Source organism: Harmonia axyridis, chromosome 5 (assembly GCF_914767665.1).
Source record: "Harmonia axyridis chromosome 5, icHarAxyr1.1, whole genome shotgun sequence".
Classification (NCBI taxonomy): Eukaryota; Metazoa; Arthropoda; class Insecta; order Coleoptera; family Coccinellidae; genus Harmonia; species Harmonia axyridis.
In genome coordinates this window covers 37113445-37140549 of record NC_059505.1, presented here as the reverse complement: position 1 = coordinate 37140549, position 27105 = coordinate 37113445, and the positions used below count along the sequence as shown (strand labels likewise).

The following is a 27105-nucleotide window of genomic DNA, read 5'->3' as shown; positions in this document are numbered from 1 at the left end:
TATCTACTGACTTAAATGCTATTTAAATCTGGGTAATGGTTTACTAACATTGACAATATTAAATTAAATGACAGTTATTCAATTTCCATTTTTTAACAACAAGTAACACAGTAGCTTCTTCAGATTTACAATTCGAATACCTCACCGTTGTTTGCATAACAATAAGTGTTAAAAAAAGATCCAAATTCATCCATTCCTCGGCGCGCATAACATTTGGACCTCTCTCAAGGCACGCAATGGCGTATTTTGCATCTGGATTTGCATCTCCATACATCAAAAAGATCAATCCTACTCAGTATTACGAGGATTCAAGTCTTAGTAAGAGAGCAAATGGGCAATTAAATGATTTTGTATTCCACACATAATGGAAATGCCAAAGCTTTCTATTGAAATAAAAATTTGATCGATATTCTAAATGAGAGTGTGTTTTATTTACGTTTACTTTCGGAACAACAATTGATAACCAGAAGTTTGTCGTACTCATTCACTAACAGACTGTATAATCAAAAAGTTGAAATAGAATAAATTTCATTCAATTCTGATTACAATAAATTTCCATCAAGCCACCTTTTTTTTCATAAGAATCCCATTAACTCATGAACCATTCAGTTTTTCCCAAGGTATGGCATATTGCCGAAATTTTCGTCAAAAAGCTATCTAATTATGCAATAATATACTGGGTGTGCTATTTGAAATAAGGAAGTAGTAGTCTGTTTCTGGTATAATCGGGAGTTGTAAAGATTTGAAAATATTTCAGGAAGAAAGATAGTTGCCTCAAACCCCAATATGCAAGTTTTCAGCTCAAAATTATGATTAGTTTTCCATAAACGTCTAATAGGCCATCCCGGTGAATCACCCTGTATACAAAAGATTACTAAATTCTGTATAACTTTACTTTCTCTCCAACCGAAGAAATCAGAATGTTTATTTTTCTTCTTCTCAACGCAACCTTCTTATAATTCCATCCAAGTTCAAAACCCGTCTGAAATACTGAAACGTTCAGACCTTCAGGAATATCCGGTATTGAGTATGATATACCAGAGAAATACAGAAGTCACGCTTCACTTAGAAAACCAATCAACATTACAGACACGACTTAATGCCATTTTGCTGGATACTATCTCAACCACGTAAATTATTATAGGTAAAAATATGCTATTATACTCACCGACAGTCTTTTTTGGGACAGATGCACTGAGATCGCTGAGGGAACTGTGGATGCTTCCTGCGTTACTGTTTTTCTGAGTTTGTGGCAGCCCTGAGACTCTGGTTCGAACTCTCCTTCTGAAAACATTCGAAATTTACCAAAAAAGAATTCATTTTTGTCAGTCTATCTATCTATTACTTCAGGTCAGAGTTTTTCTTATTTTTTTCGATATTCTACTTGAATTTGCTATCTTTTAGAGTGTTTAGGCGCAGCTTGAAACTGTTCTTTCAAATATACAACCAAAATTTGAACTCAGTTGGAACTGGTATTACTGAAATATTAATTTCTTTTTATATTCTGCTTGAATTTTCTATAGTTCTGATTACGTTGTCTGAACCATAGAAAATTCAAGCATAACTGTCATTGTTTAGCATGAAACTACCACCAGTGCTCCCTCTGTTATAATGTTAGTGTTTATTTTTAATTGATTTTGGCAACATAGAGAAGTTGATTGTTGCAGGAAGTATGAGAAATTATTTTACAAGTACGTCAATTATTGAAATACTATATAGATATATTCAGAAATATAAAGAAACGAAAATTTTAGTCCTCAAACTTTAAAATATCCGAGGTGAGTAGAAATTTGTAACCATATTATGTAGATCATGAAAATAATCGCTGTATAGAAGATTTCATATTCATATGTTCCCTAACTCATGCGTTGTTGTATTAGGTTGACCCTCAATCAAAACATTCACTCAATCGATAAGAAATAATATTCCTTTTTATATCGTCAAAACACAGATTATCAAACTATCCACATTTAAACCTACCTGGGAAATATGAAAAGTAGAAACTCAAGATATATTAGTATGATGAACACTGTACAAAAATAATTTAACATTTTTAACCTTAAATTTCTATATACAGCACATGATGCAGATGAATAAACATCAATGAAAATATAAACATATGCACTTTCATCCGCATCAAATCAATCAATACTTCTTCTGTCACGTACTTTCTCGATTTGTTACATTAACAGAAATGACTTTTGTAATTCATCTTGCTATCCTTACCACAATAATAATATCTTCTCGATAATACTACCAATTTATCAGTATCCCATTCTGTTACAATGAAGGAATGTGAGAATTGTTGCATTCTTCTAGATAAAATTGACCACGACTGGTTCAAATATACACAGTAATTAGAAATTCAGCATGCAGTGATTATTTTACATTAATAAACTAAATTTATTTGGTTACGGAAATATCTGGTTTGTTATCTATATTCTGCTTCAGTTTTCTATGATTTTCAATGATGCTTGAAACGTTTAATCTACCTATATCTGTGGTCATTGAAATATTGAGTTTTTTCCGTTATTTTTCTTGAATTTTCTGTAGATCTGATGATACGATCAACAGAGTCTTGACAAGAATCTCAGATAATTTTCTAGAACTGTTTCTTTTATCTCAAAAAAGAATCGTAGACGCCGAAAAGTATCTTAAAATCCTTTCACCTGACATACAACAGTTCCACTTAACTTAGAGAATATCTGGAGCATCCAATAAAGTAACTCATACAGGGTATTCTTGAATTGGAAGTATAAACTAAAATGGGAGATTCACCAGTTAATTAAAAAAAAAATCATATCAAAATGGGTCTGCGAACGATATCTATGTTTTCGAGATACAGAGTGTTACAGTTTGTTAGAAGTTTTTTTTCTCATATCATCTAGACTTTACAAGATATTTATAATCCAATTTATCGTTTACATCACGTGATATGCCAATTTCGATTGTAAACCTACTGGGTAATATATTTTTTGGAATAGTGCCCGCTTTTTTCCTCCAGAACTTGTTCTAGTGGTTTTAAACAGTGTTTTAAAAAGTGTGAAAAGAAACTTTGATCTAGCACTTCATTTTCGTTTTTTTTTGTAGTTTTTTCATATCTGCTACCGATTTCAGGAAAAAAATATTGATTGATATTGATACTATCAAAGGATTCTCCCATTTTTGTTTGTATCTCCAATTTAAGAACACCCTGTATAGATAAGACTTTGAGTTTTTTCAAATGAAATACTCATCTCGTAATTAGGTACTTCAAATGTAGTTTTGAAAGCTCTATTAGTGATATACATACTTGTACTCTTTACTTTTATGTCAATCTGTGTAATTTTCTAAATAAACCATCATTTGCAAGAGAAAAAAGAAAAAACTTACAATTTATTATTTGGCATCTTCTGATTATTGACCTGTCGACCAATCAACTTCTTGGCATCACACTGAGTGCTCGTATTCAAATTGACATTGTTGAAAACTCTGGACTTAACCTCTTGGAAATTGGTCTTACTATCACTCTTGGAGATCTTGTTCATAACAGCATCCCATCTACCTGTAGGCTTCTTCAGGACCTTCTTTTCCTGCTTCGGCGATTGCTTATTATCTAGCAACGTCTTCACCTTTGACTGAACCTCCCTTTTCAATGTCTTGTACTTCTTGACAGAGTCATCCCTAGGCAGATGCCTGGGAGAGATAGTGCTCGAAGTGTTGGAAATAGCAGGACTTGGAGTAGATCTCTTCTTGGCATTTTCCGTCTGCGGTTCTTTCTTCTTAGCCTCCTCGTTCTTGGCTATCACCTCTTGTACGTTGTTTTGGCTGTTTTCGGATAGGGTCTTCGTTGAGGTGTCGCTTGGAGAGATGTCGATCTTTTCGTCCATCAACAGCTCTTCTGCTCTTGTGTTTGACTCTATATCGGTGAAGATACCACTGGAGTCCATGTTTTCTCTGTTGTTCACGTAGATGTCAGCGGCTGCTTGAGGATCTACTCCGTAGAGAGTACCATCGATGATCTGAGCCTTCCTATCACCTTTCAACACGTTTTCCTCATGATTGTCTGCGTCACTTTCTGTGAAGAAGTCTGAATCAGTCATTGCCTCTGCTCTTCTTGCAGGGCGTGGTAAAGGCCTTCTGGTCAAAGGAGAGTTATCAGCGCCTCGACTACCAGGCCGGGACATCTCCCCATCACCTTGGTAACCCGTATCCAAACTAGTGATGCTAGTGATGCTCGTGATGAAGCAATTCGACTTGGATGATTTTTCACTTTCCGTCTTAGGTTCAACCCCCACTACTGGTATTGGATCTAAAGGTAGTTCTTCAGGAGATGGTGTCTCATCCATACGCGTAAAATGAAAATTCTTCGATTTATCAGTCGTGTCCAAGGTCAGGTCAAGGTTGATGGTGGTCTCGCTTATCAAAGTGACATTTTCTTGCAGCATCAGCTCAAAGTTGGACGGAGGCAGTGTTAAGGCGAAGTTCTTCTGTTCAGACATGTCATCCAGGACGAAGGCTGACTCGACTATAGAGAAGCCGTCGTTCATCTGACTTGCTGTGAGGATCTCAAGAGATTCATCCAGGTCCAAGGAGTCTCTTTTGTTGTCTTCTTCCTGCGTGTTGAATATGAAGGTTCTTAGGCTGTGGTTTTCGGTAGTATCTTTGGCATCGGCACGTTTGAGGTCTGTGGCTTCGCTATCGGAATTCTTTGGTTTATTTTCTGCGATTGTCCGTTCGTCTGTTTGGCCTTGGTTACCTTTGTTTCGAAAAAGGTCGATTATCTCAATTTTCCTTGAGCTTTGAGTATTAAATCTTGACGTAGAAGCTACAGGAGTTGAAGTCGAATGCGGAGCATCTTCAGTTCTATCGGGACTTTGAAAACAATTGGCATCAGCGCTACAGGTTAAAATCGATCCGCGTTTCTTTACAATGTTACTTTTTACAAAAGAACCGCTTCGTTTCAGTCTATCTTCATTATTGTCAGGCATAAAAGTCCTAGGAGTATTTCCAAATAATGTATCATCCCTTTTCTCTTGATCAAAAGTCTGACCTCTCCTCAGTACGATCTTCCCTTTGGGCTGAGTCCGGTCCTGCCGGCCATCTCCTTTCTCTAACACAACGCCCTCTAGCGGTGGGACGTCAATTTCGAACGTATCGTAGCGCTGCAGGCCCGAGCGGCTGGAGATCGAACAATTGCTTTCCGATTTCACGATGCGATTATTGTCGGTATAGATGGAAACTTTGGAGAGCGGCGTCATCAAACCGCGGGTTCGAGAACAAGTGAAATACCGGACGCCGTCTATGGAGCCGTCGTTCTTACCGACATCTGTATCTAGTTCGATTCCGCACCAGATGTCGCCAGCGAAGTGAACTTTACCGACGAAACGAAGGATTCCTACTTTACCGGCGGCAAGGACGCGCCTACCGACATCTGCCGGCGAGATGGGAGGTGGGTCGATGTCCTGGTTTGATTTGAAGTTGGAACCGGGTTGGGGTATTCGAGTCCCGAAGGTTGGTATCCTTGAAGGTCCCGGCAACTGAAAAGAAAGAATATTTTGTTAAAATCTGTGAAATGATAGTGGGTTTGAATTCTTTGAAGTTAATATGATGAAGAGGATTGAGGAAAGAAGTTTAGTGTTAATTCTAATCTATTCTTTTCAATGGGAAAGCCTTAGACTAACGTGGTTTTCTAATGTTTTTTATTTTTCGTATACCGATTTCTGAATAACTTTGGTTTGGTTTATGTTTGTCTGTCGGTTTGTCTGCAAATACTTGTAATAGCCAACAATTTTCATTTGATTTTAATGAAAATTGACGTGGCCTACCTTCGCATAGATATCCTCATACACATTTTAACTTTTTCGAAAATAAGGTGAGCTATGTCCATGCAAAAAACTCCTTCACTTCTATCGCAGTGAATTTGCCTAATGTTCTTTTAATATCTCTGTGAGCTGATTGATACAAATTTTGAAAGAATGATTGTTAAGGGAACGGATGATTTGTTCAAGCTGAGTTCGCTATTGTTATCATTGTTGCTTCATGGTTATAATTTCTTCTTCTATTTTTTTTTCATTGGTATTTTCCTTAATTTTATTATTTGGGGGTTGAGTAGAGTAGTTTAAGCTAGACTTATTCTATCCTTTATTATGTTTTATTTTTTCTCGCAAATGAAGGCACTATTATTATTATCATTTTCCTGGAATCTCCATATTTTGCGTTCTACCTATTTGATATGAAATCTCTGACTGTTCCTTATTGATTTAATAGAAATTTGAGCCGATCTCATGCTTGGTGTATCAAGCCAGAATGTTTCAAAAAACTTCGGTGCGACAGATAGATTTTTCAGTTGTTTTCTTTGATTCTACGTTCCATAATTCTGGATGAGGGTAATGATTTTGTGGGTTGTGGTCCTTATACTGTGATTGAAGTAATTCACGGCCAAGGACAAATTAGGGAAATAAAAGAACGGGATAAAAACACTTATTGAATTCATTTCCAATCCACTAAAAATGTTTGAAGAAGATGATATTGAGGTCTAATCGTTTTTTAAGGGTGGCTGGAAACTTGGGTCGTTGATCTGAAAATCTTTACTCTCCTCGTTGTCGGTGCAAGTGTTGCACATATGTTGTAGTTGTAGACTGGACTGAACTCAATTGAATTATTCGCCCTGAAATGCCGAGTTTTATGGGCATTCAGGCCGTTTTCCATTCGACCGTTAGCAAAGCCTTTCTACGGATCCCTTAGGGGTGTGGCTTTGATCAATCCAAGTTTTTACACCGAGTTTTTCTGTCTTTAGCATGTTGGTTCGAAATTCAACTCAACTCGAATATGTTCGAGGGAATCGATAGATTCCCTACAATTTCATTTATTTATTTATTCATTATCGAAAATAATAAATAGGGAGGTATATAGATTATAATTAATGTAACTTCATTCGAATGACACTGTTTACAAACTAACAATTAACAACAACTCTCAGTGGCAGTAAAAGTAGTCCTGAAAGTAAAAGAAAATGAAAAGAGAAAACAACGGAAATCAAGTAGTTGTAGGTGAGTACCAGATAATCGTTTATTACTATTCAATGATGGACTTAAACGAGCGCAAAAAGCATGTGGTAAGTGGGTTATCCTATAACAACAAACCGATCATTATCTATTGATAGAAATTCAATCGAGAATGTAAAGGCTAATTTGTGGTTGTAGATAATAGAGTTGGAGTTTTGGATTAACCTCCCAACGCCCACATGAGTAACAGTAAAATATTTGAGGATGCCTTGATTTCTGAAACATTTCATCGCAAATTCGACTGAATAAACATATCTCCGTTTCCTATTAATCTAAAACATTCCTTCACTTGTAACGGGTGTTTTTTTCGAGGTATATAACTATAAGTTGACATTACTGTTCAAGATGGCAACCGATTTAACAGCTGTCAAGTGATTTATTCTCAGTTTGGTTTGGCAATTCATCATGAAAAACAACGCTTGCAAATAGTGCAATTTCATTTCGAAAATAATGGTTCTGTGCGGAATACGTATCGCGCACTACGTCCATTTTATTTTGTTTAGCGATGAAACGCACTTCTGGTTGAATGGCTACGTCAACAAACAAAACTGCCGCATTTGGAGTGAAGCTAATCCTCAAGTGTATGTCGAAACACCGTTACATCCAGAAAAACTGACTGTTTGGTGCGCTTTATGGGCTGGTGGAATCATTGGTCCGTACTTCTTCAAAAACGATGATGGCCAGAACGTTACAGTCAATGGTGATCGGTATAGAGCCATGATTACTAACTTTTTCATTCCTGAATTGAACAACCATGATGTCCAGGAGCTGTGGTTCCAACAAGACGGCGCAACATGTCACACTGCTCGTGCCACAATCGATTTATTGAAAGACATGTTTGGTGACCGCCTAATTTCACGTTTTGGACCTGTGAATTGGCCTCCAAGATCTTGTGATTTAACACCGCTAGACTACTTTCTGTGGGGCTATGTAAAGTCATTGGTCTATGCGGATAAGCCACAAACCCTTGACCATTTGGAAGACAACATTTGCCGTGTTATCGCCGATATACGGCCACAAATGTTGGAAAAAGTCATCGAAAATTGGACGTCCAGATTGGACTACATCCGAGCCAGCCGTGGCGGTCAAATGCCAGAAATCATATTTAAAATCTAATGCCATAAGATTATCTCGCGGATAAATAAAATTCATGTCAATCGAATAATCCATCGTTGTTTCATTGCAATTTAAAGTTCTATAGCTCTAAAAAAAACACCCTTCACATTAATAACTTAATGGTGGATGCGCGGTGAAAGAATTTCTAAATTGGTGTTTGCGCTTTCACCATTTTGTTATCTCAATCATTCAATGTTTGTATTGTAGCAGCTCTTAACAGAGCGTTGACAGGAAATCGAATGAGGCAATTCATAAAAAATTCTACGAGGAACTTATCGACATCCGATACTAGTAGATTTCTTCATTAATAAGATCTTATATCTTCGTATCAATTGACAACTTCTTCATATACCATATGTCGAAGACCATTAGTTTAACTTCATTCAACGAGATTGAGGAAGTTTCAAATCAATACAAAGTGTCTAGGGCAGGACTCTTCTAGAACATTAAATTCTTCACGAAGCTTTATCTAAAGCGGTGTTACTGAAATCTTACCGGTAAATCGAAGAATTCAGGATATTATCTAAATTAATGACTACTATTTTCTATAGAAGACGTCGTATACATTTTTAGGCGTCAGCTGAACTGTGTAGACTGCGGAAAATATCTTCGGGAGAACACTCCAGGTTGTTTGCAGGTTGAACAGGTACGTATTCACAAAATTTTAATCGTTTGTGTAAAATCAGTATCTTGAAAATACTTTTTAAACTGCTGGGTTCAACAAGCAATAATGTTTTCTTATGAACGTCTAAAACTCTTTCAATGAGACGTCCAATTCAGATGATTAATATATTCGGTAGCCACCAAGGTCACCGAATTTGACACCGTTAGATTTTTTTTAACATCCAAAATTTTCAAATTAATAAATGTTGTTCTTTAAATGGGACCAAAGGAGGAAATCTAACAATATAAAATCCGGAGATCTTGGTGACCACCGAATATATTAATTATCTGAAGATCACAGAATTATATCATGTTATTTATTTTTGAAAAGGAAAAAATTGAGCGATTTTATTTGTTATCGAAATCGTTATGGTTTACATAAAAAAAACAACAAGTTTGTATTATAATATCAAAACTATTGGCAATAAAAAATAAATTATTGCATCAATGGATTTTTCTGAAAAAGTGAAGTGCCTGTAGGATGTTTTTGTTTCAAATCAATACCACCAATAATAATGAAGTAATGAGAACTTTTCATTTCACGCCATTTTCAAATTTTTCGCTTAAAAACAGTTAAATTTATGGGTTGCAGTTTTTACCAAATTGATTCTCACATTTTATCAGCTCACGAAATTCTTTTTTTTTCCTATTTTCAAATAACAAAAGTAGCTACACTCACAACGCAATATCACATAAACTAATGGTCGGACTACTGTCAAATTTTGACAAGTATCGTTTGAAGGTTGGCACTAACTAAAAATCATATGGATTTAATACTAGCACCGCCATCTGTGCATCAGACCGGGGGCGTTTCAATTGGCCACTTCAAACTGACGTCATCGTAAGATCATCCATTTGGAACTGCATCTAATTTTGAAACTGTTAGATTAATAGAAATTGGAAATTCTAACAGAAAATTAAATAAATAACCCTGGATACGATTCTGTACGAACTGGATATAATTGCAGAACAGCCATTGATCAATCTGGAGATAATACATCAAAAACGTAACATATATTATAAACCAACCATGGCAACTTATGGCGAAGAATTGTCTGAAGTTATAACCATGAATGCCGGTGTCAAGACTCACTTGATTCATAGATTTCTGATGGCGAAATCTTGTCGGAAATAGAAATGAACCTCAGTCATCATGAAATTCATTAAAGCATCATTAACATACCCGACTGAAGGAGGATTGGTAACAAGAATATTGATTTTACAGATGTGCATGTTTAGACTTCGTCAAAAAAGCAATTTTCAGTATTTATAAGTATTCAAGATTGAAGGATTGACTCCTTGGAATAAGAGGATCAATATTGGATAACAATTTATTTCTAGGAAAATATCGGGCGGTTATGTTATGCTGCATGTCATAAAAAAATTCATGGAATTGGTCAATAAAACATCAACTACATATATGTTTGTTTATGAAGTTTTTATATGTCAGAATGTATTCGTCATATTCCAATGAAATTTCGTGTAATATTAGGCCAATTGAAAAGTACCCGGTCTGGTGCACAGATGGAGGTGCTAGTATTAAATCCATATGATTTTTAGTTGGTACCAACCTTTGAACGATGACAGCAGTCCGACCATCAATTTGTGAGATATTGCGTTGTGAGTGTAGCTACTTTCGTTATTTGAGAAAAATAATGAAAAAAAAAGAATTTCGTGTGCTAATAATGCTTTTTGAAGGGAAAAAATACAGTTGAAGCAAAATCTTGGCTTAATGAAGAGTTTCCGGGGTCTGCATCAGGAAAATCAACCATCATTGATTAGTATGCTAAGTTTAAACCTGGTGAAATGAGCACCGAAGACGGCGAACGCAGTGGACGCCCAAAAGAGGCTGTCACCGACGAAAAAATAAAAAAGTTCACAAAATAATTTCGAATGACCGTAAAGTGAAGTTGATCGGGATAGCAGACATCGTGAAGATATCATCTGAACGTGTACATCATATCATTCAAGTATTTTTGTACATGAGAAAGCTGTGTGCAAAATGGGTGCCGCGCGAGCTCACAATCGATCAAAAGCACCAACATGTTGATGATTCTAAGCATTGTTTGAAGCTGTTTAAGTGCAATAAACCTGAATTTTTGCGTCGATATGTGACAATGGATGAAACATGACTCTATCATTTCACTCCGGAGACCAATCGACAGTCAGCTGAGTGGACTGCGCACGATGAACAGAATCCAAAGCGAGGAAAAACACAACAGTCAGCTGGCAAGGTTATGGCATGAGTATTCTGAGATGCGGTGCTGTTTCATCAAGACAATGCGCTGTGTCACCAATTTACGAAAACAATAGCAAAATTGCATGAATTGGGCTTCGAATTGCTTCTACATCCACCGTATTCGCCAGATCTGGGCCCCAGCGACTTTTTCCTGTTCTCAGACCTCAAAAGAATGCTCGCTGGAAAGAAATTCAGCGCCAATGAAGAAGTAATCGCCGAAACTGAGGCCTATTTTGAAGCGAAAGACAAATCGTACTACAGAAATGGTATCGAAATGTTGGAAGATCGTATGTTGAATAATAAAATCGAATTTTGCCAAAAAAATGTGTTTTACTATGGTAGACAGGGAACTTGGCAATTGGCAGATCTGTGTTACCAATACCAAGAATCTATGATACCAAGCTTCAAAAGAGGCCTGGCAAAATTTCGGAACATAAAGTTAAGTCTGAATCGAAATATTGAAGGTTAAGTGAAGGCTATGTTTGTTGTTGTTTAAAAAATGGATAATAACGAGGTGCATGTATTGATAAAATACAGTTTCGATCACACCTGTATGTTACTCTAGGTAACTATGTTGGTGAATAAATAATAACAAAATTAATTGTGTTTTTTCACCACTAGCCCATCAAACGAAAATAAGAGCCTCTTTATTTTTTCGCGCAGTTTATCTGACTGCTCACAATACAATTTGCGTAACGGCTTCCCAAGTTAGCAATCCATCAAACTACATACCTTCCAAAAGGAAGATCTGCTTTCACAAAATGATATATTGTTTATGACACGAATGCAGATATGTAGCATGCAATAGCTTCCTTGATTCAGTGAAAAATGGCGAACAATTTATACGTTTTCCCGTCATTGGCCTCCTGTTAGTTTCCCAACCAGTTTCCAACAGGTTCGTTGAACCCGATCGCCTCTTCTAAGGTACCTGGTGCAATTTGTGTAAAAATGCACGCAATAGCAAGTGTTCCACGAAAGCGTGTTATCGGTTAGCGATGTGGGTAAAAAAACGACAATTGTCGAGTGGTATCAACGGGTCACGCACTCTATGGTTAATAGAAATCGATAGTGGATTCGATGATTTAAGTTGAGAGTTTGTGTTTACATAAAATTTCGTCTTCACCTTTATATAAAGGGTGTTTTTTTTAGAGCTATAGAACTTTAAATTGTAATAAAACAACGATGGATTGTTCGATTGACATGAATTTTATTTATCCGCAAGATAATCTTGTGGCATTACATTTTAAATATGATTTCTGGCATATGACCGCCACGGCTGGCTCGGATGTAGTCCAATCTGGACGTCCAATTTTCGATGACTTTTTCCAACATTTGTGGCCGTATATCGGCAATAACACGGCGAATGTTGTCTTCCAAATGGTCAAGGGTTTGTGGCTTATCCGCATAGACCAATGACTTTACATAGCCCCACAGAAAGTAGTCTAGCGGTGTTAAATCACAAGATCTTGGAGGCCAATTCACAGGTCCAAAACGTGAAATTAGGCGGTCACCAAACGTGTCTTTCAATAAATCGATTGTGGCGCGAGCTGTGTGACATGTTGCGCCGTCTTGTTGGAACCACAGCTCCTGGACATCATGGTTGTGCAATTCAGGAATGAAAAAGTTAGTAATGATGGCTCTATACCGATCACCATTGACTGTAACGTTCTGGCCATCATCGTTTTTGAAGAAGTACGGACCAATGATTCCACCAGCCCATAAAGCGCACCAAACAGTCAGTTTTTCTGGATGTAAGGGTGTTTCGACATACACTTGAAGATTAGCTTCACTCCAACTGCGGCAGTTTTGTTTGTTGACGTAGCCATTCAACCAGAAGTGCCCTTCATCGCTAAACAAAATAAAATGGACGTAGTGCGCGATACGTATTCCGCACAGAACCATTATTTTCAAAATAAAATTGCACTATTTGCAAGCGTTATTCAGGCGTGAGTCTATTCATGATGAATCGCCAAACCAAACTGAGAATAAATCACTTGACAGCTGTTAAATCGGTCGCCATCTTGAACAGTAATGCCAACTTAAAGTTATATACCTCGAAAAAAAAACACCTTATGTTCGACGACGTTGCAATTTTTTGTTTCTGAAGATGACAACATCGCTGTCGAAACGTCGTTAAACGTATGTTAGTATTAGGAATTCACGGCTTGACTTGATATTCGAGCTACTTGACTTGAAATCAAGTCAATGTCAAGTAGTAGTTTTTCAATGTTGCATCAAGTTCTTAATGAATAAATACTTGACTTGACTTTGAAGAATTACTACTTGACTTGAACTTCAGTGGAATTCAAGTCAAGCTCAAGTCAAATAGTAGTTTTTCAATTTCAAGTCAAGTATTCATTAAGTACTTGAATCATATCAAGATACTTGATTTCGAAAAGTTTTGTTGTGTAGTGTCCCATCACTATATATTATATTATTATTATATTATTATATCAATAAAAAAATGATGAAGAAAGAAGGAACCTTTCAAAAAAAATATTTATTTATTAAACTGATTGTATAAAAGAACCGAAAATATCAACTTTTTTGAAATGGAAACATAAATTGAATCAATATAAAATATAACAAAATAAAAATAATAAAAAATAAAGTTTCTTAATATTGAGAAACCTCCAGGCTTTATTTGATTTCATAATTTTCAATCCATGATCTAAGACACATGAGGCATCTTATAGATTTGTCGCCTAATCAATTGCGGGTTTTTATAACTGAAAGAGCAGCTCTGGAAAATTGTCTTTCAACAAGAGCTGAAGATGCTGGCGTTGATAAAAATCCTTGGTCATTTTGGCCAAGTTTGGAAAGATATTTCTGAAATTACCGAAATCTACCAATAGATTTCATAGAAATGAGAGAAAACTACTAATAAAGTTACACTGGCGAATGCTTCAGTCTCTCGGCGCTCGAGGAATCCTCTTATTTAGTCTATAGGCGCACAAGATTGCAGAAATATATACCGTCAATCGCGTGCATATCAAGCTCAAGTAATATCAAGAAGCTTGATATCAAGTCAAGCAATGAATATCTAAAATCTAGTCAAGTCAAGCTTAAGTATGTAATTTTTCAAGAGCTTGATTTTCTAGTCAAGTACCTAGTTGCTTAAAATGTCAAGCTACTTTGCTGGATGAATCCCTAGTCAACATAGTCACCTTGGAAGACTGATACAGGAATTCCAATGCCCCTTCAACTCTTCAATAAAAAAGATTCGTCTTTGCTTTCGAAATAGGCTTTAACCCCGATACTTCTTCATTACAGCCAAATTTCTTTCCCTGGATCAACTTTTAACCGTTGTCATCGATAGAGCAGATTCTGAATAAGCTATTGCTCTGCCAGCATATTATTTTCCCTATCAAAAACCAGTGTTTTATCATTACACGAAACTCGTTTTGATCTATATTTCAAACAACAAGTGAAGCGTTACTTAAACTTCAATATATCGATCTAGACTTAACACTTTATTTCGAAATCTTGACACGCATGTTTTGAAGCTTAGAACTGACGAGAAAAAAATTGCACAGCGTGTTAAAATTGTTAAATGTTCATTTTTAGAGATGATGATCCAAAAACTGAGACAAGATTCATAGATCAAATAAAGAACAATTATTCAATTAGCATCTCGGTATTTTGCCATCTAATTCGTGTTTAGGTTTTGTGCATATCTCTAAATGAAATAGATGTATTATGTTATGCTCGTGAATACCAATTGTTCTTTGCCTAATTGGATTTCGAACAATGAGGATGAGGTATTGAAATATTCATCATGTAGAACAATAGCTTGGATACATAAATAGCTATCGAATTAATCGATCGGTTTGGTTCGGAAGATTTTATACCGTTTCTGTTAACATGTAGAAAAATAACTTCACAAAAACTCATAGCTTTTGAGAAATTAATTAATTTTGACTTAAATTCAATTTGGTTTTACCCTCTCTAATATGTTCATTTCAAAAACATAGCTACTGTGGCTACTTTTGTTATTTGAAAAAAAAGAATTTCGTGTGCTGATAAAATATTGCTTTTTGAAGGGAAAAATACAGTTGAAGCAAAATCTTGACTTGATGAAGAGTTTCGGGGTCTGCACCAGGAAAATCAACCATCATTGATTGGTATGCTAAGTTTAAACGTGGTGAAATGAGCACCGAAGACGGCGAACGCAGTGGACGCACAAAAGAGTCTGTCATCGACGAAAAGATAAAAAAGTTCACAAAATAATTTTAAAATAACGTGAAGTGAAGTTGATCGAAATAGCAGACATTGTGAAGATATCATCTGAACGTGTACATCATTTCATTCACGAATATTTGTACATGAGAAAGCTGCGTGCAGAATGGGTGCCGTGCGAGCTCACAGTCGATCAAAATCAACAACGTGTAAATGATTCTGAGCAGTGTTAAAAGCTGTTTATGTGCAATAAACCTGAATTTTTGCGTCGATATATGACAATGGATGAAACATGGCTCCATCATTTTACACTGTAGTCCAATCGACAGTCAGCTGAGTGGACTGCACACGATGAACCGAATCCAAAGCGAGGAAAAACACAACTGTCAGCTGGCAAGGTTATTGTATCAGTATTTTGGGATGCGCAAGGTATAATATTCATTGATTATCTCCCAAATGGCCAGACCGTCAACAGCGATTATTATATAGCGAAAAATTGAAATAATTCGTTATTTTTAGAAACTCATTGTGACTCGAAAACGAATCAAGATGTCTATGATCTTCTTTTTTATACCTCCTTATATCAAAAAAGATCTTGAAAATATTCTCTCTAACTTATAGTTTTCAACATGTTCTCAGTGAGCATCGAATTTGGGACACCCAGTATATGTTCAGTGGAATATTCGCAGAGTAACTGAATCAATACACTTTCATCAAATGCTTGAAGTTGATGCAACAGCAGGAAACACTCAAACTCCACAAACAAACAAAACCTGAAACGAAAAATCAATCGTCTCCATAGAAAACATCGTGAACAACTATCAATTAGTACATTCATAAACAATCCTAATGAATGTTATGACATCGATTGTTTATTCAAAGACTCCCAACTGACTAGTTCCATCAAAATCGCCCATTAAAACTCTCAAAAAAGAATTATATCCAATGAAAACGCTGTCTGATTCGAAAAAATGAACTTGAACCATAGACTGACCGTGGATCATAAAAAAGTAACAAAGCTTGATTTGTTGATGGCGTATACTCGGTTTTTATTGCAATAATTGTGGGTTGACGATAATTTTATGTGAGAAATTGTCTCCAATTAGGAGATACGTCTCGGGTTCAAGCTAATATTGTTCGCTATATCTTCAAGGGAATTTTAATGTAGGTGTTCGAGTATAATCCAGTTGCAGGATATGTACGATTAACTTTTTAAGGTGTAATATGATGTTCCTTTGAATTGTTTTAAATTCGATTATCGTATGTATTTTCTGACGTAGAACTCCAACTTTGATCAGATAAATACTCTTCATTCTATGGTAGAAGGGTCAACAATTAGAAAATAAAGAAAACCAATTCAAGATCAAAATTCTGTGTTTCAGAACTAACAGGCCAATTGAAAAGTCCCCGGTCTACCATAGTAAAACACATTTTTTTGGCAAAATTTGATTTTATTATTCAATATAGTTGACTTCGAGGGCGATACAGCGATTATAGCGATCTTCCAACTTTTCGATACCATTTTTGTAGTACGATTTGTCTTTCGCTTCAAAATAGACCTCAGTTTCGGCGATGACTTCTTCATTGGCGCTGAATTTCTTTCCAGCGAGCATTTCTTTGAGGTCTGAGAACAGGAAAAAGTCGCTGGGGGCCAGATCTGGCGAATACAGTGGATGCATAAGCAATTCGAAGCCCAATTCATGCAATTTTGCCATTGTTTTCATTGATTCATGACATGGAGCATTGTCTTGATGAAACAACCCCTTTTTTTCATCAAATTGGGCCGTTTTCTAACGATTTCATCCTTTAGATCTTTAGAACATCGTGTGCAGTCCACTCAGCTGACTGTCGATTGGACTCCGGAGTCATGTTTCATCCATTGTCACAAATCGACGCAAAAATTCGGATTTATTGCACTTAAACAGCTTCAAACACTGCTCAGAATCAATAACACTTTGTTGCTTTTGATCGATTGTGAGCTCGCGCGGCTCCCATTAAGAATATCAAAGATTTTCTTAAACCGATTTAGTTGAAATTTGGTGTAGTTATTTGTAGTGATAAGGCGCTTATTTAGCCTTGATTGAAATTATTAGGACCAGTGGCGCGTCAGTAAGTACCACAGCCAACATAATTGAGGAAAAAAAGCACGCCACTGACGTTTTTGTATCTTTTTATTTTTCTATGATTGAGAAACTAAAAATTTGACTTTTTAGTCTGTTTTTTTTTTCATAGCAAGCTATGTTTTCAAGATAAATATTCACTTTGAAACATTCCTAAAATTATCCATGGACAAAATAAATCCTGAAAAAAAAACAATTTCAGACTTGAAGTGAGTTTTATCAGAAAGTGTATCTGCTTATTTAATTTAAGATGGTAATTGTTCATTTTTGCTGTTGGTTTTTATTTCGAGTTATCCTTCAATAGTTTCCAGAATGAATTTGAGTGAATTTAATTTTAATTATTTTGAATCGAAGCTTGATATGAAGAAAATACAAAAGACTAAGAAGTTGCTCAATCCAAAATAATCTAAAACTACGAAAAAGTCAGTGGCGTACTCAGTATTGTTGGTTGTGGAGTCCACTAAGACGCCACTGGATCTAATAATTTCAACATAGGGTGAACTAAATAAGTGCATCAATATTTCAAATCACTCTACCTAATTTCAACCCGATCGGTTTATAGAATATTTGAAATATTTTATAAATATCTTTTTCCTTTAATTTCGACTATTTAGGAAAAGGAAACTCGTGAATCACCTTCTGAAATTTCATACCGTAATCAGGAAACACCCTGTATATGCAGGAGGAAATAATAAATCCATAGCGTAAAATTCGAAGTATTTTCAAACAAATTGATTCAATTATAGGAAAACATAATTCTAAACGTTAATATGTAGGGAATAATTACAGACAACACCTCTAAGTATCAACTTAAATCAGTTCAATCGTCCACTTAAAGTTAATACCAACTATAAACGTTGGAACGATGATGAAAGAGCATCACACAACATCAATTATGGAACACCATAATTATTTCTCGAAAAAACCAATATCCTCCTTTTTTCCTATGGATTATGGGAATATTTAGACCCTTATCACACAGCTCAGTTCACACGACCACAAGTAAACTCTTCATCGGAGATCAAGAGCAATGACGCAACTCTATGGACGTGACAGTATTTTGCACGATCTATGGGCAAGGTATGGAGATTAATTAATTAAAATTCACTATCCGGCGGGAATACAAATTGTGTGGATATTTCAGGCTGATGATCGCTATTGGTAGAAAGTTCAAGGTAGGCGAGTTTTCTGATTGTTATTTTCCATCGTAAAAACGAAATTGCTGTCTCAAATATATGTTATTCACTTGTAAAAGCGATAGTGGATGAAGAAATGTCGTTCTATGGGAAGATGAACCACAAAGAGAATGCTCGAGTGTTTGATTCTATGGAAATTTATGAATTCGAGAGAAGTTATGTTGCGAGATTGTTTATGTTTTGACCTCGGAGTGATAAACATAGATAGAGGGAGTATGTATCATTTTCAGTGAGCAAATTTTGTCCCCAACATGAACTATCAAATTTGACATGAAGCGCGCGGAAATGAAAACATATCAGTGATACGATATTTCACTCAATTCGCGAGTTTCTCCACAAAAAACGCACTTCTTGTGTCCCATAGTGAATCAACGTTTCATATTAACTCAAAATATATTAAAATAAATACCTAAATATATCAGAAATTCAGAAAACAAACTTCAAGCGCGACAAACGATTATTAGATATTTCCCTCAATTCGCGAGTTTTTCCACAAAGAAGGCACTTCTTATGTCCCATAGTGAATCAACGTTTCATATTAACTCGAAATATACTGAAATAAATACCTAAATACATCAGAAATTCAGAAAACACACTTCAAGCGCGCCAAACGACGTGAAATAACCGATGACACTAGGAGAGCAAAAGGTGCCAAACCTTGGATTTCAGCAGGTTGATACAGAAAATAATAAATATTCTGCTTATTATAAATTCGACAATTAGGAAAAATATCGGATACTAAATATTCAAATTTGCTTATTAAATCGGGAATCACTCAATTAAATATATCTCATTCAATATAATATACATTCATAATGATATAGTAAAGTTGTGGATTTTAAAATATATCACAATCCGACAACATAATTTAACCTTGTTGGGAACATGTGAATACTCCCCCTATCTATGCTTATTACTCTATGGTTTTGACTTTCCTACAATGATACAGGTTTTTCCAATAGGAAGGATACAATTTAGAACTGGTTATAATGAAAACACTGTGTTTTATTTTTTGACATTGCTTATGTCATTTATGTTCAGTAGGCTATGCCATTTAATTATGGAACTATATACGCTTCAACAACGTTTAGAAGTAGTTTAATTGTCTGAAAACAACCAGTGCTTATTTGTGAATACTGAAAAAGTTTAAGAATAATTCAAGTTGATCGACTTTCTATTCGTCGTATTGTAGTCAAGAAGTTGATAAACTTGAGGATTCGAAAAATCATAGCTTGGAAAATCGCTCCTGGTTGAAGAAACGCCTCCCGATTTCAGAGCAAATTTAGTATTATTCACTGAAATATTGAGGGGAATTCTAAGGGCTAGAGTGATTTTTCGCCAAAATTGGACATATATTGTGACGCAGAATTGACCTTTCCTCAAGAAACCCAAACGTTAACAGAAGAACAATTTTTATCATATCAATTGATAGATTACCATAGGGTAATAAACATAGATTTTACAGAATTTTTACATGTCCCCAACATGGTTAGTTTACGTTGTCGGATTGTGATATATTTTTAAATCCACAATTTCACTATCTCATTAAGAATGTATATTATATTGAATGAAATATATTTATTTGAGTGATTCTCAATTAGATATGCAAATTTGAATATTCGGAATACGATATTTTTCCTGATTGTCGAATTTATAATAGGCAGAATATTTATTTATTTCTGTATCTACCTACTGAAATTCAAGGTTTGGCAACTTTTGCTTTCCTAGTGTCATCGGTTGTTTCATGGCGTTTGGCGCGCTTGAAATTCTTCTTCTTGAATTTCTGATATATTCAGGTATTTATTTCAATATATTTTGAGGTAATATGAAACTTTGATTCACTATGGGACATAAGAAGTGCGTTCTTTGTAGAGAAACTCGCGAATTTAGTGAAATATCGCATCACTAATATATTTTCATTCCCGCGCGCTTCATGTCAAATTTGATAGTTCATGGGGGCAAAATTTTCTTACTGAAAATGACATATACTCCCTCTATCTATGTTTAATACTCTGAATAGATTACCTATTGAGTCCTGTTTATAGTCTAGCTTGCAGATCGCAGAATTGATTAGAAAAATTTTACATTGCAGATAGAGTAATTATAAAAAGGATTTGAAGATCTATGTGGAATTCAGTGTAAAAATTAATACGAATCAGAACAGGAGCCCCCAACATTTCTAACGGCTCTGGAATAAGCTCCTCAATTGTTGAGCAGTGTGTACCACTGAAAATGGTAGGTATTTCTGCTGATTCCATCTCCGACAATTAGGTACCACGGGCATAGGAAGACTGTTATGCGAATATTAATATTAATTTTTTTGTTATGGTAATTACACGTGTGCGTACAGCTCTCTTTGACGACCGTAATAATTGTTGAGAGTCACTATATTTTATTTGCGGTGTTAATGGCCAATATATTCAGTGTTTGCTGAACCGTTAGTAACTGTACGAGTGTATGCAGTACATGGAATGATCTATTTTAATATTTTGATTTAATTGTTGGAAATGCTATGGTGAAATAATTTCTTTCATTGGTCCAAAACATCCAAATAAGGTTATGTAAGGTATAATAAAAAGAAATCCATTATTTTTGCATGAAATGGCTTTGATTACCATAGTTAGAATGATCCGATTCAGGTCAAATATGCGCCGTTGCCATTTTGAAGGTAAAATCATTATGCCCCTCTCACAGAAGTTCTCTTCCCTATTAGCGAAAATTTGAGACAGTGATCTTTACAAGCCTTTGTTAAAGAGAATTTTTCTTCAAGAAAATTGTCAGATGGTGCCAGGTCCGGACTATAAGGTGGATGCATAAGAATCTCCCAACCAAGCTCTCAAAGTTTCTGTCAAGTCACTATCGATGTATCGTTGTCCTGATGGAACACATTTCCTCTCCTATTGGCCAAAGCTAGCATTTTCTGGGCAATTGCTTTCTTCTGATGGTAATATTGTTGACAGTAGAGTGCCGAGTTAACAGTTGTGCTGTAGGGAAGTAGCCCATGGGAGATAATTCCTTTCCAATCCCACCAAACACACAGCAAAGCCTTCCTGGCCGTCTATCTTAGCTTGACCACAGTTTCTGCCGGCTCACTACGTTTCGACCATGACCGTTTTCGCTTGACGTTGTCGTAAGTGATACAATTTTCATCACCAGTCACCAACCGCTCCAAAAATGGGTCGATTTTGTAGCGATTCAGGAGCGATTGGCAGATGGAAATTCGGTCTAACAGGTTTTTTGCGTTAACTCGTATGGTACCCATACATCGAGCTTTTTCTTGAGACCAGCCTTATGCAAATGGTTTTTTGTGCAATATTTAGCTCTTGGGTATCCAAACAGTGCTCACATGACGGTCGGACTAGACAATGTCCATGATTTTATCGACATTTTCGACAATTGGCCTTCCAGTGCTTGGTGCATCTTTGACATCGAAATTACCGGAACGGAATCGACGAAACCAAAATTGCACTTTATTGGATGTTACAGTATATGAATCATAAACACTATTTACATTTTCAATCGCTTGGCTTGCATATTCGCGTTTATCGAAGAAAAATTGTAAAACATAGAGTATTTGCTCTTCGCTAGTGTTCATCTTTGACGCGCGCTTAGACTAAACTGAGTTAATTAATCATGAATGACCTGACAATTTGAATCGAGCCATAAAAGTTCTTTTCGGCTGTCAGAGTAAAAAAGAAGTTTAACAATTCAAACATATAATCTTCAAAAACATTCAAAATTTAACTATGGGACTAATTCTTGATTGTTTATTTGAATTGGACATTCCTTTCTATAATGTAATTAAATGTATTATTATTATGTTCAAATAAATATTATTATTATTATTAATTAATTACTGAATAAGGCAAGATTAATAAAATCTTATAAATCTGGAGGTTCTTGTCACCCGGGAATCAACACTACCTCTTTTTACTGACCCAGGGCTTTCCAGTGGCTTAGGAAAATGCAGTGATAAGAAAGATTTTCTAGGGAAAGAGTCATACAAAAGAGAAGTATTGTGGTGGAATCTTGTAGGGATGAATCACTACAAAAAGTTCCTTGGGAACTTTAATACTACAAGATCAAGAGCCGATCAATGGTTTCAAGACTCCTGTGACAACATCGGACAACATACAAATTTCCTGGGACCTATACCTCAGAAGGAAATCAATCACCTGGTGGACTCCAGTCCAAGAAGGGTGCAGGAGTGTCAAAAAAAATTCCTTTATTTTTGTTCAATTTCTTTAAAATTTTTATCAATTGCTACCTTTGACTTGTGAAACATTTCTGCCAAGTTTGGTCGACAAACTTCAAAACCTTCTTGGTGTTGCAATTTCATGTCACAGATCATATAGATATTTAAACTCAACATATGAATTATTAGTGAATGAAATTTACTCTTTAGCACTATGGTTGATTTTAACCGCCTGTGGGAAAATTAAATTGTTGAAAAATCTGAAAGGATCGACTGTCAAATAAATCATTAAACTATATCAATATGCAAGAAATATCAACTAATTGCTATGTTTTCAATACCAATTTAGGTAACTTCTTGTCATTGCAATTTCCATATCGCCGATTTACTTCACGTTGTCCTAGACCTCGATGGAGTGTCCCATAATAATAATAATAATAATAAATGAGTTTATTCAAATATTCAATACAATAAGTACAATTTCAAATTAAACTCAGAAAAAATAAACTGTGAGTTATCTCTAGAATAACTGTTTACAGCTATTAATAAAAATATGATTCTAACGACAGCAAAAAAAATAAAATACAGTTCTTTCCAACATTATTCCACAATCAAATTTATCTACATGGTCCTATTGGGGATTTTTTTTGTCATAATCGGGAATTTTATTCATAATCGGGATTTTTTTTTTCTTTCATGATCGGGAATTTGACTCATCCTGTGAATTTTATTTCATCTTTTAAAAACACCAACAAATCAACCTATTAAGAGTTGATTAGGTTGTGTATAAATGTTCTATCTTCTCTAATTAACCAGTTTTTGATTTCTTTCTTGAACTTTTTCAAATTTCTTATTTCTCTTATATTTGTTGGTATTTTTGTGTACAGTCTTGAGGCTATGTATGTACAGCATCGTTGTCCTATTCTTTTTTCCGCTCTTGGTCTTTCATAATTGTCCCTTTCTGTTCTAGTCGAATATTTATGTTCTTTCAGTGCAAGAGGTATTTTTCTCTGGTAAATGTTTGCTGCTATTTTACTAGCATAAATCTGTCTCACATCTAGTACTTCGGATATTTTATAGATCTCTTTACTAGAAAAAGTGTATTTTTTTCCATACATAATTTTCAGGATGCACTTCTGAATAACATCTAGGCCTTTTTTATGACAATCCAACACACCACCCCATCCAATAATGCCATATGAGAGTTGCGATTGTACCAATGCGTCGTAAATTATTTGAAGATGTTTCACAGATTTCATGTTTTTTCTTATTAATCGCAATCTATAGGCAATACCTCTCAGTTTTTTAAGCAGATAAGATGTATGTTCATCCCATTTTAAATGTTGGTCTATGAAAACACCAAGATATTTTGTTGAACATGTCTTTGGAATATTCAACTGGTCGTCCACTCGAAGTATCCCCAATTCTGGAAGTCCAGTTTTATTGGATGAGAAAGTCAAGTATTTAGTTTTTTGTTGATTCAAGGTGAGTTTATTCAATTGAAACCATTTTTTTTTTATTTTCAAATCTTGTATAACCTTTTGTTTTAGGTCTTGCCAGGATGCATCCTTGTACATAATCAACATATCATCAGCATAACTGACAATTTCACCACAGCCTTTCAAATCAAATATACTATTCACATAAATAAGGAAAAGAATGGGTCCGAGCACAGTTCCCTGTGGAACTCCATAAGAAATCACCTTTGTCCTACTGAGTTTACCATTCAGTGATACAATCTGCTTTCTCTTTGAAAGGAAGCTGTGAATTAATGTATTTATTTTTCCTCTAAAGCCATAATCTGCAAGTTTCTTCAATAACCTTTGATGGTTTACAGTATCGAATGCTTTAGCCAAATCGATGATGATCGCCAGAGATGGAATATTTCTATCGATGTTTTCATATATAATTGATGTTACTTTTCTTATAGCATCTTCTGTTGAAATACCCTTACGAAATCCGAATTGGTTACTCGAAAGAATATTGTATTTATCCATAAATGCTACTATACGAACCTTAATTACTTTTTCGAAAATCTTGGATATATTCGACACAAGGGTGATTGGTCTATAGTTTGTGAGTTGTGTTTTATCTCCACCTTTATATAATGGTTTCACTATTCCTAATTTCAAAATTTCTGGAAACTCAGCTTTTTCAAAACAATCATTAATTAGATGAGCGATTGGTTCTGATATCTCCTGTTTTACCTCTTTCAACAATTCTGATCGAATTCCATCACATCCAACTGATCTTTTCGATTTGAGACTATCTATGATTCTTTCAATCTCATCTGGGTATGTAGGGAATAAAAAGAATGTCTCATTGTTTGGAATTTTTTCTTCCGTAAAATCATCTGGTTCAATTATTTCGTTGGCATATCTTTCACCTATCTCACTGAAATAATCATTGAAATGATCACATACCTCCTGATCATCCTCAATTACTGTGTTATTTTTAGTTCTTATAAATTTTATTTGTGTTTCTCTTCTGGAATTATTCTGTACACACCTCCACAAGGCTTGATTCTGATTCTTGTTTTTCTCAATGAGTTTCTTGAAATATTCTTGTTTTGCCTGTATTATTGATTTTTGTAATTTTTTCTTATAATCAGAATATTTTTTTTTTAGTTCATTATTATCAAGGTCATTTTTGAGTTTTTTATACAGATTCTGTTTTTCATTTATATCATGTAATATTCTTGGAGTGATCCATTCTTTTCTGATTTCTTCATTCTTCTTTTTACGAATAGTGGTTGTATTATTCAATAAATATTTTTTCAAAGTATCTATGAAGTATTCAGTTCCGACATTTACATCTTCATTTTCATATAATGGTGTCCAATTCTCTTTTCTCAGCGCTTTTTTCAGTTCTGCATAATTTGTATATTTCCTTTCATTTCGTTCTTTGTTATATTTTTTTGTTACTTTCAGATCTGTACATAACACTATTGGATAGTGATCGGTGATTAAATTCTGCAGAATAATGCCTCTGATATTCGAGTCCACAGGATAAATACCTTTTATAAATAGATGATCCAAACACGTTCGACTGTCAGGACGTGTGTAACTATTTATTAGTGATGTGAAGCCGTATGAATTTAATATATTTTTATATTCTTCCACGTTATGGTCATTTGATAATAAATTGATGTTCATATCACCAGTGAAAATATGTTTTCTACACTGTTCTTTTCTACTTAGATAAACTACTAATTCTTCATTGAATTCAGTGATAGAATATTGTGGTGATTTATATAATGCTGTTAATGTAATTTTCTCTCTTTTATGATGAATATTCAGTTCTAATGCGGTAATATTACCTAATTTAATGTTAGTATGTTCAAAAACGATGTTTTCCCTTACATATATTATAGTTCCATCGTTCTTATTGTAGTCTCCTTCATTGTAAACATGTGTATACCCACGTAATTTGAATAAACTTATATCAATTACTCGAAATGTTTCAGTCAGCACAATTATATCGAATCTAATTGAAGTCCCTTCCAAAAATAACTCGAACTCTTCAAAGTTCATTTGTATGCTCCTTATATTCATTTGTAGAATATTGAACATATTACTGATTTTAAGATTATTAAGTTCATTTATATTTTCAATTATAAGAGTATCATAATCCTCATTTTGATATTGCCTTATGTATGAATCCATTTTGGTAAAATTTTTTTTTTTTGTTACTTTTATATACTCAAACTAATATGATATGCTTACTTCATATAAATTTTTCCCCTTATTTTAATTTTTTTTTTTTTTTTAATTTTTTTTTTTTTATTATTTTATACAATAATTAATTTATGGTTACTCACAGTTACGGATTCCATTCAATTCTTTTTTTCCGATGTGGGTTTCTCCCTAAGCTTCATACCATCATTTTTTGTCTTTGGAGGAGATTTAGTTTTATTGGAAAAAAATTTTTTATGTGTTGGCAAATGAGGTGTATTATTAGTTTTTTTATCTTTAATATTTTTTCCTTGAAAGTTCGATCCTGCTGCCTTACCCTCCGTTGTTGAAGTATTCTCCTCTGTTTCTTTGGATTTTTCACTGTTATAATTTGTAGTTGGTGTATTTGGGGTACTATTTGTCACTTTCCTGTTTAATTTCTCTAGTTCTTCTAAAGTAAAGGATTCTTTACCTATTATTAGTTTGTTTCCCTTCACGTAAGATATCTCTGAAGATTCCAATCTAGCTGTTCGCAAGAATGACTTCAATTTCCTGAAATCCTGGCGTTGTCTTAGTGTTAAATCATTCGCAATAGATATTTCAGTACCTTTCAGTTTCTTAATATTGCGAAATATACTTTTTTTACATTGATGAGAAATGAACTCAACTTTAATTGG

The 27105-nt window shown here is 34.8% G+C and overlaps 1 protein-coding gene across 1 annotated transcript in view; it reads right to left on the bottom strand.

Annotated features, from left to right (window-relative positions):
• LOC123681120 (restin homolog) overlaps positions 1-27105 on the bottom strand; it is a 127928-nt gene that overhangs the window by 87562 nt on the left and 13261 nt on the right. The window contains exons 2-3 of the mRNA XM_045619335.1: positions 3373-5519; positions 1169-1284 (exon numbers count right to left, since the gene is read on the bottom strand). Coding sequence (XP_045475291.1) covers positions 1169-1284; positions 3373-5519 — 2263 coding nt within the window. The remainder of the gene's footprint in view (positions 1-1168; positions 1285-3372; positions 5520-27105) is intronic.